This window comes from Mustela lutreola, chromosome 5 (assembly GCF_030435805.1).
Source record: "Mustela lutreola isolate mMusLut2 chromosome 5, mMusLut2.pri, whole genome shotgun sequence".
NCBI classification, from domain to species: Eukaryota; Metazoa; Chordata; class Mammalia; order Carnivora; family Mustelidae; genus Mustela; species Mustela lutreola.
Window position 1 is genome coordinate 126704187 of NC_081294.1, and position 15848 is coordinate 126720034.

The window sequence follows — 15848 nt, forward strand, 5'->3', positions numbered from 1 at the left end:
GGGTAACCAAGGCTTTACCATGAATGAAAAATGTGGGTTGTCCCAAATTCTTCGTCTCAGGATGCCTTATCATAAGATTAGATATGGCTGAAAATGAGGACTTGTAAAGACGTTAATACTTTATTTCTTTTCTTAAGACATTTATCAATTTTATACTTTCTGCTTTCATTATCTGTGTCTCTTCGATTTTTGAATGCCGGAGAGATATGTACAACTGGATATAGTAGAGACTCGAGATCGTTTGCTTCATACTTGAGTGAACACTAAACAAGTATTTTGCTTGACCATTTTTAAGGCAGTATATCATATAGTGGACAATTTACCGTTTTGCCTTTAATTATACTCTTCTTTGAACATAAAGGAGTAATTCTTTTTTAAGAAAAGCCACTTGTTGGGGAACCTGTGTGGCTCAGTGGGTTAAGCCGCTGCCTTCGGCTCAGGTCATGATCCCAGGGTCCTGGGATCAAGCCCTGCATCAGGCTCCTTGCTCAGCAGGGAGCCTGCTTTTTTCTCCGGCTCTGCCTGCTTGTGCTCTCTCTCTCTCTTGCTCTCTCTCACTCTTGCTCTCTCTCTCTCTCTCTCTCTGACAAATAAATAAATAAAATTAAAAAAAAAAAAAGGAAAGCCACTTGTTCATAAATTTGGCAAAGTTTGGGGTGCCTGGGTGGCTCAGTCATTAAGCGTCTGCCTTCAGCTCAGGTCGTGGTCCCAGGGTCCTGGGATCGGGCCCTGCATCGGGCTCCCTGCTTGGTAGGAAGCCTGCTTCCCCCTCTCTGACTCCCCCTACTTGTGTTCCCTCTCTCGCTGTCTCTGTCTCTGTCAAATAATAAATAATCTTTAAAAAAAAATCCCTTTAAAAAACAATTTGGCAAAGTTAAAAAATTCTGCTATGTGCCAGTTACTGGGCAAGGCAATGGCGATGTGAGGTATGATACAAACTCAAAGAAATATTACAGCCTGGCAGAATTCTAGAAGACAGGAATACAAATATTATAACATCTGAAAAGAACTTTCTCCTTTGGCTTTTGAAATTTCTACAGAAAATCACAAAAGGCAGAGTACATTTCAGATGGCTTATTAGGACTAAAACAAACTCTCTTGATGGTGTGAAAAGCCAGAATTGCATTTGAATAATTCATAATTTCGGTTTTCTGCTTGTGTGACTAGTTATGTAATTCATTTTAGATAAACATACTTCTTCATTTTGAGAGGAAGATACCATCACAGTTGCCATAGAATTTCTATGTGCATATGCCTGTCATATTCACGTTATGAGCATACACAACATCTTTGATACATTTATGTGTCTCTACTGAATTATTAAATGAGAATTAAAGTTGTTTGGGGAAATACAATAATGAAGATAAATATTTTTATGCTTTGAGCAAAATCATAGCTTTCTCTAGAGCATTGCTTTTGTTTATTGTTTTAATAAGAAATCACAGATTGGAATGGGTGAAGGTATGATAAAATCTGCATTTGACCACTGAACCGTGATGCTGTCTAAAAGGTGTTTTACAGACACTCAGAGGAATTGACTCTGACAGCAGCCCACTCAGCCAAGAAATTTGACTGTCGTCTTCATCCACTTGCTTTCCCTCACATGGATGACCAGTAAATAAATGTGTCTTTTCCTTAGTGAATGATGGCAGGTCCCTATCTATCAAATTGCACTATACAAATGAGATAGAAGCCATTGAATTTAGAAATAGATGAAATTAATCTAGTGATTCATGGCTCTTCGTTTTCTTGGGCTTCTCTCTTGAATGTAGAACAATGTCTACTGCAGAATAGCACAGTTAGACTTGAGTGTTTCCAAATGGGACCTTTCTTCAACAAAGCACATGTTCAGGGGATATTGGGTTACTCCAGAAAATACAGGAACAATCTAATTTTGATCATGCTTATGGGTCATTACGTAGAGTCATTACATGACTCTAAAGATCAACGTCTGGTAGGATGAAGTGCTCAGATAATCACATTTTATGTCATGACAGCAATAAATAGAAGGGTGTGGGGGTATGTGCGTGTTTGTACCTGTGTGAGTCTCCATCCACATGCAGTCTCTCTCTGACTGTTCTGCTTCCAATTAGTTGACTGCGTATCCTTTCCTTTCCCTCTTCACCCAAGATTTTCTCCAGCATGAAAAATGTAGGCTGTCTCTCCACAGGACCATTGGATATCTTCTCAGAAGCCCCCTCGGAAGCTTTTCAGGTTTCTGAGTGAAAGTTACTTGGAGAGATAGCACAAATAATAGGTCTCTGATGAACAGGGAAAACCCGATTTCTTTGGTCACCATCAGGGAGGAGAAGCTGCTACTGTCCGCCTTGTTTCAGAGTATTTCCAGGATGCCCTCTATAGTTTGGTCACCCAAATACCACATTCCTAACATGACGTCCCCTGATAGCCCCCGGGGTTTTCTCTTCAGGTGATAAAACATAGGGGGAAGAAGGAGTAGGAAGCATCTCACTATATGTTGTAAAGCTGAGAGTTTGGAATGTCTTCGGTTAGATACGTCTGGGGATCACCAGAAAATAACTGACACGTGGACAGTGCTGTCTTCCTGCAGTAATGTCAAAATGCCACCCACCCCCCAGTGCTCCCAGGAAAATGGCCAATTCAGAAAGCCCAGGTCTGAGTCAGATTTGATGTGTGAATGCCTTTCATTAGCCAGGGCTCTGTGGCATTTTGACAGTCATCCGGAAGTAGTCATTTCAGCTCTTTCAGCAGGGCCAACTTCAGGGACTAACTCTCAAAAGGTGAGCATCAGCTGTGCTTGTCAGACCAAACACCATGTGAGTGACAGAGGATTTTCTCAGCATCGAGGAAGATGGTCCATTTGGATCTGCAGAAGGGAGGAGAATAGAATATTCCAGTGGCCAACAGTATGATCGATGAAGGAGCACACACACTGGGCTCAAGTGTGAGCCCAGCCACCTGCCGGCTGCAGCCTCTCTGCCCTCAAGGCTCAGAAGCTTGAGGCGGAAGGACCAGATTCCCAGGGTCATTGTGAGCTGTGAGAGAGTCAGGGCAAAAGCCCTGAGTAAATGTTAGTGGTTAGGGATGGTTATGAAGTGCAGAGAGCTGCCTGACCAGAGTGCAGAGTGGTGTAGGCAGCTGCATTGTGCAGACTTGGCGGGAGTTTGGTCAGGGAGACTGGTCAGCATTATGCACAGCCTGAAAAGGCAAGAAGGGGCAATGGGTTTCTTTCTGCAGGAAATTAATAGGGGACCACTGCAGGGATGACATTGCAAATACAAGGCTTAATGAAGCTGATGCTGGTTTATTTTGCACAGCCTGGCTGATAAAGTCTATCTATTGATTATGTAGTTGGTTCTGACATATACCAAAAAGTTCCATTTTATTTATTTATTTTTAAATACTTTATTTATTTATTTGACAGAGAGAGATCACAGTGAGGCACAGAGGCAGGCGTGGGGGGTGGGGAAGCAGGCTCCCCACCGAGCAGAGAGCCCAATGTGGGGCTCGATCCCAGGACCCCGGGATCATGACCTGAGCTGAAGGCAGAGGCTTTAACCCACTGAGCCACCCAGGCGCCCCAAAAAGTTCCATTTTAAAAGTTCTATCATTCAGAAGTTTAATTCTTTTTTTGTGCTTTAATTCCTTTATTCGGAAGCAAAGATTATTTCATTTTAAATTTGTGTTCCATTCAAAAGCTTGCTCATGTGTCTTTTTTCTTAGTTAATTTGGCAACAACAGCTTCAAGTCCTCATAAACCATGTGAAGGGCTCCTCCTGATGTGTACCCCGTTGTCCAAGTTAGTGAGAATTAATGACAATTTCTCTATTAAACTTTCTGATTAAATATGTTCGAGCAAAAGGTCTTTATTTTAGTGCAGAATTGCTTTATGGTTATGCAGGAAACTGACAGAAGATAACATAATAGGCAATGGCTGTGGGTTTTTACCATGCTGCTAAATGGGTTTTGTTGCTGTGGGCTTTATCTGTGTCTGAGCCTTTCTGACCCCACAGCACGATGACAAACATTAAGGATGATTGTATCCTACCTTTCCATGACAATTTGGAGCATTATCTTTATTTTCTGTGTGTGGATTTTGAAATACAATCTTCAATTTGGGGGAAACAAAGAAATGTTTATGGAGGTGATACTAAGATCTGGGTCCCGTTATTTTTATTTTTTTCTTTTAATGATAACAACTCTTTTACGTTAGTATGTCTTAAACCTAACATCTCTCTAGTCTCTCAATATTGAATTTAGTGTAAAAGCACTAGCTGTAGTGGAATACGGACACCGCACAGAAATTAACCATGAGCACCAGGGACTTAATGGGGGTGCCTGCTTCAGACCTCAGGTGATTTTGCTGGATCAACAGTTTTACCCGCGCACACCTCCCCCCACCCGAAAGCTTATTTATAAATTTGTTTTAAAAGAAACTTTGTTTTTACTATTTGCCTTGTACATGTAGGAGGGCAGTACAATCCAGGCTAACTAAGATGAGTTAATTAGGGATGACTGGGTGGCTCAGTTGGTTAAGCAGCTGCCTTCGGCTCAGGTCATGATCCCAGTGTCCTGCGATCGAGTCCCACATCGGGCTCCTTGCTCGGCGGGGAGCCTGCTTCTCCCTCTGCCTCTGCCTGCCTCTCTGTCTGCCTGTGCTCGTTCTCGCTCTCTCTCCCTCTATCCCTGACAAATAAATAAATAAATAAAATCTTAAAAAAAAAAAAAAGATGAGTTAATTAAACTTTAACATGCTTACGTAATAGGTATTCAGCCACTAAAAGTGTTGACGGGGGTCAGAATCACCTGGGATTCACCTGTGAAACTTAACATGTACACTTGCCTGGAATGACCTCTCAGGTTTAAATGAGATATTGATGGAGGAAAGACGAGGACTGACCCTGGATTGACCTTGAGCATTTGTCTTTTTAATAAGTTGCATAGAATAAATCTAATGTACAGCACTAGATTAAAAGTACCATTGACAAAAATTGTTCAATAACACGTAAAAATATCCACAGCATAGGAAATAAACCGTATGATTCCACGGGGAGGAAAAAGGAAGCAAAGCCAACAATAATGATCCCTAATGATATATACGGGCAGTAATTCTAGAATGCCTTACGTTCTGAAGATCCCAGTTTGCATTTACAAGTCTGTTCTTTTTTATATGATTAGTTAATTATCCATGGTCTATAGTATTCCTCTAGTAGATGTATTTAGCTAACGGGTGTTTCTCCCATATTCAGTGGTAATTTCGGGTTGATTTTATGTGTATGGCTCTCTCCTAACTCTCTAGTTCCTACCCTTGGCTACGTGGGTTCTTCGAAATCTTTCTGCGCCCTGCATCTGGCAGATGCATTGAAATTTGACATGCAGACCTGGATATCCACTTGGAAAGGAAAAATGGAGAGAAAGCCAAGTGCTAAATAAAATTCTATCCTAGGTCACATTCCTAGAGGATTCTATGGCCCTGATTATAGTCTAACGTTAGCTAAAAGAACCCATAAATTTCAAACAACCTCATGCAGTTAGTGCAAATTTTGCTTGGCACTCCAGAACCTAGACCCAAGTATGTCTGCTTAGTGTGTCGGCCACATGCATCCTTTCAAGTCTTTCCCTTCAGATGACATTCTCCTTTGAGAAAACCTTCCACCTGTGCACTTTCAGAGCCATTGCATTCCTTTAATTAATGTGCACAAGGTACTATTTCTGGAGTCATAGTCCTTCAACAATATTTGATTCCCAGGACTGACACTTACTTGCCTATAAACTTTTCCCTGATCTTCTTATCCATCAGGCAATCTGAAACAACACCCATTGAGACTCAAGTTCCATTTCCACTTAAGTAACTGTCATCTTGTTATTGAGTTAGAAGAGTCAGTGGCACTTTTTAATCTTATCGGATATAATACTCCCTTGCGTTCTCACAAGGGCGTGCTTCTGCCCGTTTGTCGCTCTCCCAAGGCTGCCTTTGTTGATTCGGCCTGTCGGTTGTTTTCATTATTATCCTCTGGCTCTCTTCGCCTCGGATCCTTTATGTCTTTGCTGTATGATGGGAGAAAAAGAAAGAAAGTGGGGGTGAGGGGTGGAATTCTTTTAAGATGTGATTTGAAAATATTTACCCATATTCTTTTCGTAATATAGTAATATATTACTATGTTATAGTAATATAGTGTTGAAACCTCCAGTATAGTCCTATGTGTATCTTGGGCCCCCCAGACTTCATTCTTATTCACTAGGGTGGGATCTTGCTCCGCAAAGCTAGGAATAATAAGTAGGAAGAGAGCAAACCCAGGAAATGAACCTGTCAGACTAATCTTTTCCCAGTTGACCCCTCCCCACCACTGGCAGCAGGCCCTTCAGTGAAATTGTCCAAGGCTTGCTTTGTTGTAGGGCACCTACGGTTTGTTTTAGATTTACATTTTGATAGGACATTCCTTTTGCTGGTGGTATTTTTCATTGCAACTTGCAGTGAGTTGTACTTTGAGCTATAATTATATAAATACTTTGATATTAGACCCTTTCTGTAGGATGTGAAAGAGATGGTTATATACCAGTGTATACCAGTAATTTACTTAGCATTCAAATTAGGTCTCGAGGTTCTGGAGGAATGCATGAGTCACTGACAGTAAGCTATGAGAGGGAACTCTGAGGAATGTTCTTTTACTACCTCTAAAGATATTGATTTGTTCCTAATTATAGAAACTAAAATTAAACACTTATCTAGTAGGAGTTCAGTGTGGAGCAAATAGTGGTTCTTAAAATAGTTTGTCAGAAGGAGCAAAAAATCAGAAAATGGATAGAGAAGTTATACTTTGTATAATTTCTGCCCTTTATGAAGGACTATTAGAAGATCTCTTTGCATAAGCAGGGGCCCAGGCAAAACGTTCCGCTTTCCTTCCTAATGAAGAGCCAGAGATTGTATGCCTTCAGGATCTCTTTTTCTCCCAACAGGTCTCCTCTCTGTCCTTCCCTGAATTTTTTGATTAATATTTCATTTTATGAAGTTAATGATAGCCCACTCTGTTTTCAAAAAAAAAAAAAAAGTTTGCCTTATTTCACAACACTACACATACTGCATTAATATTAAAAACAAAACAAAACAAAAAAACTTCTGGGATCTCCTACACGGATCCTGCCAGCTTGAGGCTTTCCCTAAGATTCTGTCCTGAGCTTTTTTTTTTTTTTTAAATATTTTTTTTTATTTATTCGACACAGAGAGAGATCACAAGTAGGCAGAGAGGCACCAGAGAGAGAGGGGGAAGCAGAGAGCCCGATGCGGGGCTCCATCCCAGGACCGTGAGATTATGACCTGAACTGAAGGCAGAGGCTTTAACCCACTGAGCCACCCAGGCGCCCCTGTCCTGAGCTTTTTTGTCCACCCTTATGGCTTCAGGATTCAATTTTTGAGTGATTCCCAAGTATATAATTCTCTGACTCTTTCTTGAACAAGGGTCACAGAATCCCAATCTTCTACTGGGTATTTCCATCTGGTTTTTAATGTTGCTTTGCACCCAGCAGCTTAATTCCTGATAAAATGCACTTGCCATGTTGGCTTATTATCAAACTTCCCGGAATGATTCAAACTTAGGAAGTCTACTAATATAAACCTCCCATAACAAATGAATTCAAGGGGAATGGGAGCCATATGGGCATCATTGGTTCTGAAAAAAACAGGAGTTATCCTCTTGCTTGACAAACCCCTCACTGGACTGGCAGAGGGATGTTGAAAAAGAGAGAAAGTAGGAGGTGGATACAGTCAGATCAAAAAGTTGGGTATCCATAGAGTGATAGAAGCCATTTGATAAAAACAAATATAAGATAACAATTTGCATCACATACCAAGATAAGTTTAAAGGAATAAAAAACAAAGACCTGGTACTCCTACCTCAGAGCTTTTTCAGATTTAATTCTGCCAGGGATGATACCATGGGAAGATTCTGGAAGGGAGGAAGGAAATCCTGCACTTAATTGGAGAGTGAGTCTATGGAGATAAAATTCCTCTTATTCCTTCTGTAACTCTTGGTAACAAATTTAGGCTTGTTAACAGTAGGATTTTCTATGATTTGTGATCTGTGGTAAGCTCCAATTGATTCTTTGCTTCCAGAGTATCTTCTTCAACCTCGTAGGCTTACTGTATTCTTTGATGTTAAGAAACAAAGCCTCAAGTTATAGCAAGTCCATTTTCCAGCCATTCTCTCTTTGTTAGCTTTTTAAAAAAAATGGTGACATGAACATCTCATGATGGGATTTTTAGGCTTTAAGTTCTTATTTTCTGTGCAGTAAGTGAAAAACTTTATTTTTCCCGAACGTTGTGAATCAGAATGGCTCATAGTAGGCACCTTTGTGTTTTCTGACTAACCACGCTTTGTAAGTCATGGTGCTATAATTCGATGTAAAATATCTTTTATTTTATAAATATGTACTATTCAGATACACATTTTAGCAGTAAATGACTTTTCATTGACTTTATAAGACAGATAAAAAGAGCTAACAGATGCAGTTTTGCATACACCTGAAACTTAGGGTCATTTTAGACTATTGAGCATTTTTCTATGTAGAGGGTACTTAGAAACGGTCCTGGGAGTGCAGCATTTCAAATGAAGACAAAAGGAGATGAACCACACCCAAGCCAGGAAAGGCAGCTCATGCCTAATAGTGTCCATGCATACTAGCATAATTTATCTTTAGTTTTGGCTTTGTTTTGTCTCTGAACCCATTTCTGCTTATTTTTAATGTCTCTCAACCAACCACTATCATCAGGAGAAAAAAAGAAATGACATTACATAAGTTCCGGTATCCCTTTAGTAAGTGCACCGTGCCCATCCAGGACAGTGATTTTCTCTCTTTTATACTTCGTAAAAGGTGCATTTTCCAAAAAAGGATACATTTTCCACTTTTACTTCCTAGTAAATTGTTTCTTCCTATCACATCCTGGCGACTACCGTTATTTTGAGATGGAAATATAAATTGTATTATGAATCCTTTTGCTCATGTTCTGACCCTCACTGTGGTTTCTGTCGTGCCGTGTCATGGGGTGTTTTGTGCTACTCAGCACTCTAACAAAATCTGGAAGGGAATATATTGTCAACGCATAGCCTGGAGCTTTCATTTTGCACCCTCATATAGCTCTCAACCTTTATAAGGGGTCTTCCATGAAAAAAGTATGTGTGGGTAGATGTGTAGTTTCAGCCTATTGATTATTTTCTCTTTTTGTTCTATAATAGTTCACTCTACTACTAAATTAAAACGTCAAGTCACACTCCTCTTACGGAAGGAGAAAGATAATTTAAACCATCAGGGCCATCTATCCTAAAAGCAACAAAACATCGTTGTTATACAGCTATCGGGACTGTTGAATGACGCGGTCTCTTGGGACAGTTTGTGCACAGAAGTGTAACTTGCATTCACAATCACGTGTCCTTCTCTCTTAACAGTTGACTTCAAACCTCGAGCCAGCATGGATACTGTCCATCATATGTTGCTTTTTGGATGCAATATGCCTTCCTCCACTGGAAGTTACTGGTAAGGGATAATGGTCCCACCGTCAAAAGGGGTGTAGAAAATGTATGTATTTTATAAGTACAAATCGCATCTGTGCAAGTATTTTGCAGCTGATTAATAAACAGGTAGAATATTTACTTTCCAGGAGGGAACACGGTTCTTTCGCATCACGTGGTTATCATGGTCTGATTATCACCGTTATTGAGTCTGCTATGGAGCACATCCATCAGTCTTTGACAGACTTAATAAATTTATGTCTGTTGTCGTAGATAGCAATCAAGGTACAGACAGCTTATAAAAAAAGGCTGTCAATTTAGATAATGGATGCTCTGATGTTTACTTTTTTAAGCTCATGCTTCAACCCAAAGACCACCAAAGGCTCTGTTCACTGAGCACTCTTTTATCCCCAACGCTGTGCTAGGTGATCGTATACACCATTTCATTTTTTCCTAAAGTGTTTCCAGAGCAGTTAATATTGTCCCCGCTTAACAAACAAGGAGCCTGAGCCCCAGAGCTTCAGTATCATGTTTACGATTACTCAGCTGGTTGGTGTCAGATGAGGATAGAACAATGAGTTGTCTGGTCCCAAATCCAAAGTTATTTCCAATTCACCACACCGCCTCCCATTGATTCAAACAACTATTGCAGTTTTAGAATTTATTTTAATCACTGCGGTGAGTCTTCATATCTTGCTATATATGGTCAGTAAACATCTATTAAATGCCTGTTATATGCCAGAATGGTAGCAGATGCTATGGAAGGTTCTAGAATAGATATGCTTTTTATCCATAGGAGCTTATAGCATAATTATGGCATGAGATCTGCCCTTTCATTTTGTTCTTTGGTGTTCATGAAGATTGGTGAGCTTTGAAAATAGCCATGCGTTTTAAGTCTCCTATTTTGCGACAAGAGCCAGAATCACTGTCCAGTATTGAACAGTCCAGAATGACTAGTGTGCCCTGCTTTGCATGGAAGAAGGGTTTCTTTTGTACCCCTGTCCCTACATAATCACATACACTAATAGACCTTTTTCTGTACATCCTCATATTTGTCAGACTGATGCAAGGCACACAGAAATTGCATTCTGGTCGTCGTTACAACAGACAATTGTAATATATATTTGGAACTGTTAAAAGCACAGGGCAATTAGTGGAAATCTCCAGGGACCAAGTATCATCAAAGCATTTGTTAATAGGCTTAAGTTATTTGATGAAAGGGTTGTATCACAGAGGAATCCAGCTCAGATGACTGGGTTTATGTAAAAATGGGACCAGCAAATCACAATTAATACCCTTTGCTATCAACATTCCAGTTTTTTGCTCTTTAGTAAATTTTTGTAAATAAGATTCTGATATTAAAAGATTATTCCGTGACAGCTTCTGAATCTTGTTCACCAAATCACGTCCTTTGGCTTTATGTTTTAAAAATATTTCTTCTGAAACTTTATCTTCAGATTAGAATTCGTGAAAACAGCTAGAAGGGATGTCAGCTTTTAAAACCTGCTTTACATTTACCTTGGTTAAAGAGAATGAGTGAAAAAAATAAAACGTCACTAAATGTTATTATGGTTTTAATTAAGAAAAATCTCATTATAAAATGAACTAAGCCTCGTTCATTGTTCTCATATCAAGGGAACATCAGAGCAAATATTATTTTGGTCCTGTAAAAATAATTATTAATATTCTTAAATATACAGTTCTGAAATTAAGTCTAGTAAAATATATTTTCCAAAAGACTGCCAAATGGAGAAAAGAGAGAATTCAAAGAAAATGTAAATGAAAGCAAAAATAGCAATTTTGAGTAAAGTAATTACTACGTGTATTATTACTAACATTATGACTTGAAAGGCAACATAGTAAAATGAAGGAGTCGTGAACTAACTAGCGGAATCCCTGGGTAAATCACTTATGTGTGAACTAGCCTCGATGTCTTCATTTTAGCAAGGGACTACCACCAGATCATTCATAGAACTCCTCTATGCTCTAAAATTCCGTAATTCTATGAATAGAAATTGCACGCAGATGCTGAGTCAGATTAGAAAGCCATCATTATAAGATACGTGCACTGGTCGAGTCATCTCAAACACGCAGCCCGCTGCATTTTGCCATTCATTTGCATCCCTGAGTAATTTGAGCTCTGAATGGCATTATACGTATGTATGCCATTTTAAATGGATTTTTAGCATCAGCCTTGCAGCACATATTTCCAGTTATCTGTAGGTTTGTTAGGGTTGACTTCTTCACCCTCAAGGACAGTAATTGGTGGTTTGTTAGGGTTGACTTCTTCACCCTCAAGGACAGTAATTGGTGGTGGGACTTAACCTTCTTTCAGCCAAGCCCAAAGTGTTCACATAACATTTAAATTTATTTCAATATATGTATATAGTACCTGTTCAGTATGTAAACTAAGAGGTATGCATTAATTGAAACTGTTCTAGTGAGGGGTACCTGGGTGGCTCAGTGGGTTAAAGCCTCTGCCTTCGGCTCAGGTCATGATCCCAGAGTCCCGGGATCAAGCCCCACACTGGGCTGTCTGCTCTGCAGGGAGCCTGCTTTCCTCTTCTCTCTCTCTCTCTGCCTGCCTCTCTGCCTACTAATGACCTCTGTCAAATAAATAAATAAAATCTTTAAAAAATAAAAAATTAAATAAATAAAATAAAAAGAAACTGTTCTAGTGACTCCGACTTCCACAACCCAGTCTTATCCTCCATTTAAAAATGGTACAGACTTTTTTTTTAATCTCCCAATAATTGGCAACACCCTCGCTTCTTTAAAGCATTGGAGCTCGTGGGATATTTCATGGACTAAACTTCGTGGTTGCTTCACAAAAAACATCTTCTGCTCCCTCCCCCCGAAGCCACAGAGCCTCAGCCATGGAAGCAGTCAGCGGATGTTTTCCAACTGCTTGGCCTCTTATCCTCCCACCTGAATCACATCACTAATAACAAAAATCTATCAGTGTCAAAGCCTTGCATTATTTTTCTAAAATGGTTGAGTCATGAAATTTATCACACTCATTTTACAGTTGCAAATCTATTCCTCAACTGCTCCAAGATCTAGACAGTAGTTAATTTACGATTCCCATACTTTCACATGTATTTTTGGATACGATACCTATAATGTTTTTTGATGCTTAAGAATATCAAGAACTTGTTCACGCCCTGGGGAAATCTTTATGAGAGTACAAAACTGTTTTAGTGAAAGAAGAAAAAGCTAACAGGATATTTTAACACACAAACGTCCAGCTTAGATTTCCTTTTCGGTTTTCTTCTGGTAGCTAGGATTACCCCCTCTGTCTTCACTTGAGTGTTCTCGTTTCATTGCCAAAAGGTTGGCAAATAGGTATGTGTCTCTAAGAAAGTAAACATTTTCCCCCTGAAATTGTGAAGTTATAATTCATCCTCTGTCTTCCGGCAGCTCTTTTAATATGAAAACAAAGAGCTCTTCTGATGATGTTTCTCTGTTGTGCTGCCCTGCTTTGCTCTTTGTAATTGCCTCTTTCTTCTGTTCATTAAAATATATTTACAGTTATATTACGTTTACAGGAAAATAGTAGACACAGCACGAAGCAGTTTTCATTATGTAGTCATTTTAATTTTAAAGGTTGTTTTTTTTTTTCCCCTACACATCTTCCAGTCTTTGGTGTCTCATTCCAAATTAGCAGCTCACACTGGTAATGTGTCTAGTTAATTGTATGCATGTGCATTTAAATTGCATACATTGATGTGAACCTTTTAATATACCGTGGGGTGGTCCCTTTATAGTTAGAGTGGGCCTGGTGCTCAATTCCAAATTAACATACCTCTCGAGGATGCAAATAAGGACCGGCTGATGGAAAGGCAGCAGTATCTGTCAGATGTAACCCTCAAACCTTCTTTCCCAGATCTTTAAAGGAGAAGACAATTAACTGTATCTGGGGACCCACAGAACGTAATAGCACCAAGAATGGAACAAGCATAGTGACTTGTTGGATTCCATTGGTATTTGCAGACTTAATTCAAAGCATAGCAGTTCTAAGTTCCCCAGATTTCTTGGCTGAATTTGAGCCATAAATGAGTAGATGATTTGGGGTGCTTTTTTTTTACAGTCAGTAAGGAAATGAGGTGCTGAAACCTGGGTAATTTAGACATAAGGTACCTATTACAGCTCCTCACGAAAAAAGGGTAAATTTTAGGAGATCTTAGAAATGGACATATTGCATTTGTTTGTTCTGTAAGCAGCTTTATTTTATTTTTATTCTAACAATCAGGTTTGTTTTGTTTTAATAATGTATGATTGGCTATGGATAGTATTTCAGTCTTTGAAAATCTCGATGTTTTGTTCATACAAGCCGTTTAACATTTGGGGTAATTCAGGAGCACCACTTTTTGTAATATGAGTTTGTACAGGCCCGTGTACTTTAATCTGCTGGACACAGGACCAGGGTTTAAAGAGTTTATGACTGCCAACTGCAAGCTTGTGTGTTCACAATACTGGAAGATTAAAGTGAGTGGGCTTCTTATGTACCTACCTGCCTTGTACTTAGGCGTCGTCTTCTATGCATAACCGAAATTATTATGTTTAGTTTTAGCCATTAATATTTGATCGAAAACTGTTTCTAATGATGCTTGCGACCTACTACGTTTTACAAATCAGAGATGCCTTCTACAGGTTGTTTGATCTTCTCTGAAAAGAAGCTTCCCAGCTGGTGAAGTGAGGCTATTTCCAGCTGTTCTAACTTGGAATCATTCTCCATCTAAAGCAGTAGAGCTTTCCCATCCTAGAAGCCTTAGCTTCAATCCCTTTCAACTGCTTCTATTTATTAACCACCTGCTGTGTCTTTTAAAATGCCGCTGTCTCCGCAGGGTTACAGATGCTGATGAAAGAGAAGAGTAGCTAAAACATTATATATATATGTATATATATATAGCAGCCAGTATGTGAGACACCCTGCTTGGTTTTTCATTTAAATGACTGTTTTTTTAGGGTGATATTATGTCCACAGCTTAGTTGCCTCCCTCATGATGATAATGATTCTCTGGTTAAGAATGGTGTTTGCATATGCCGCCTTTATGCACCCTCTCCATATCCTAGCTTCCTGTCATCTGTACACAGTGTATCTTCTGCAGCCCCCTCTTCATTTCTTCGGCCACAATGAAACTTCTAAAGTTAAACACATATATAACATCATTGTCAGTATAAATAAAAATAACAGGGTCCACAAAACCTGTGCTATGCCTTGTTCTAAAGCACTATAAAATGTGCCTTTGATTGTAGTAGCAAATTTTAGATACAAATCTCTGAAAGGCTAAAACTGATTGTATCCATTTTTTAAAATATTGTAATAGATTCATATGATGGTGCATATCAGGGTAGTATGGGGGATCTTTGTTTATTTAAGACACACGTGGTACTTATTGTATTTACCAGTGATTGTAACCATTGGCTAATTTTTTAAAAGACTGTTTGTTTATTTGAGAGAGAGAGAGAGAGAGAGAATGAGTTGGGGGGAGGGACAGAAGGAGAGGAGAAGCAGATTCCCCTCTGAGCTGGGCGTCCCACACAGGGCTTGGGGCTCGCTCCCAGGTCCCCAGGATCACAACCTGAGTCAACCGAAGGCAGACGCTTAACTGATGGAGCCACTCAGGTGCCTTCCTTGGCTACTTTATAGAAACCTGGATTAGAGGTGTTGATAGGAGTTCCTTAGCAACTGACCACTTCTTAGTAGACCAGTGTCAACTTTAATAATGTACAACGGCATGATTGTAACAATTTGACAGTTTCAACAGAAACAAACATTACATAACTTTGAACAGTTGTTCTTTCCTGACAGACTAGCATTTATGTTAAACAGAATAGCAATATTATAGCACAGTGCTATAACATTCAGCCTAGAGCCAATTGTAATAAACACTAATCAAATTATTTAACCTGTGTTGGTTTGTTTCCTCATCTGTAAAGTGGAACAACTAATCCCACCTAATAGGGCCATGATGAGGAATAAGTAAAGGGATGTAAATAATAGTGCAGTGCTGGGCACGTAGATGTACTTAATAAATAGTAGTTGTCATTCTTATTTGTTTAATTAATAAAATATTTCTTAACCAGCTATCATGTGCCAAGCTCTTTGTTAGGCACTGAAAATTTGGTGTGAACAAAACAGACACACCCTCCTTTTTTATAGACTTTATGGCTTTTATCTCACTAGGAAGGTGGGGCGTGTATATTTTGTGGCCATTTATCAGGCTGGTGACTTTTAATCACTGCTCTTATTTAGCTTTCCCAGTAAGTTTCCTACTTATTGATGTGCTAATAGTAATACCTATTGTATACCCACTGAATTGATATTCACATCAAATTTGTCTGAATTGGGAAGTATGTTCT

General features: G+C 39.3%; 1 protein-coding gene across 20 annotated transcripts in view; it reads left to right on the plus strand.

The window, feature by feature from the left end:
* PAM (peptidylglycine alpha-amidating monooxygenase) overlaps positions 1 to 15848 on the plus strand; it is a 155155-nt gene that overhangs the window by 39915 nt on the left and 99392 nt on the right. For all 20 annotated transcript variants that reach the window (XM_059175563.1, XM_059175564.1, XM_059175565.1 and 17 more), the window contains exon 4: positions 9420 to 9507. In XM_059175563.1, coding sequence (XP_059031546.1) covers positions 9420 to 9507 — 88 coding nt within the window. The remainder of the gene's footprint in view (positions 1 to 9419; positions 9508 to 15848) is intronic.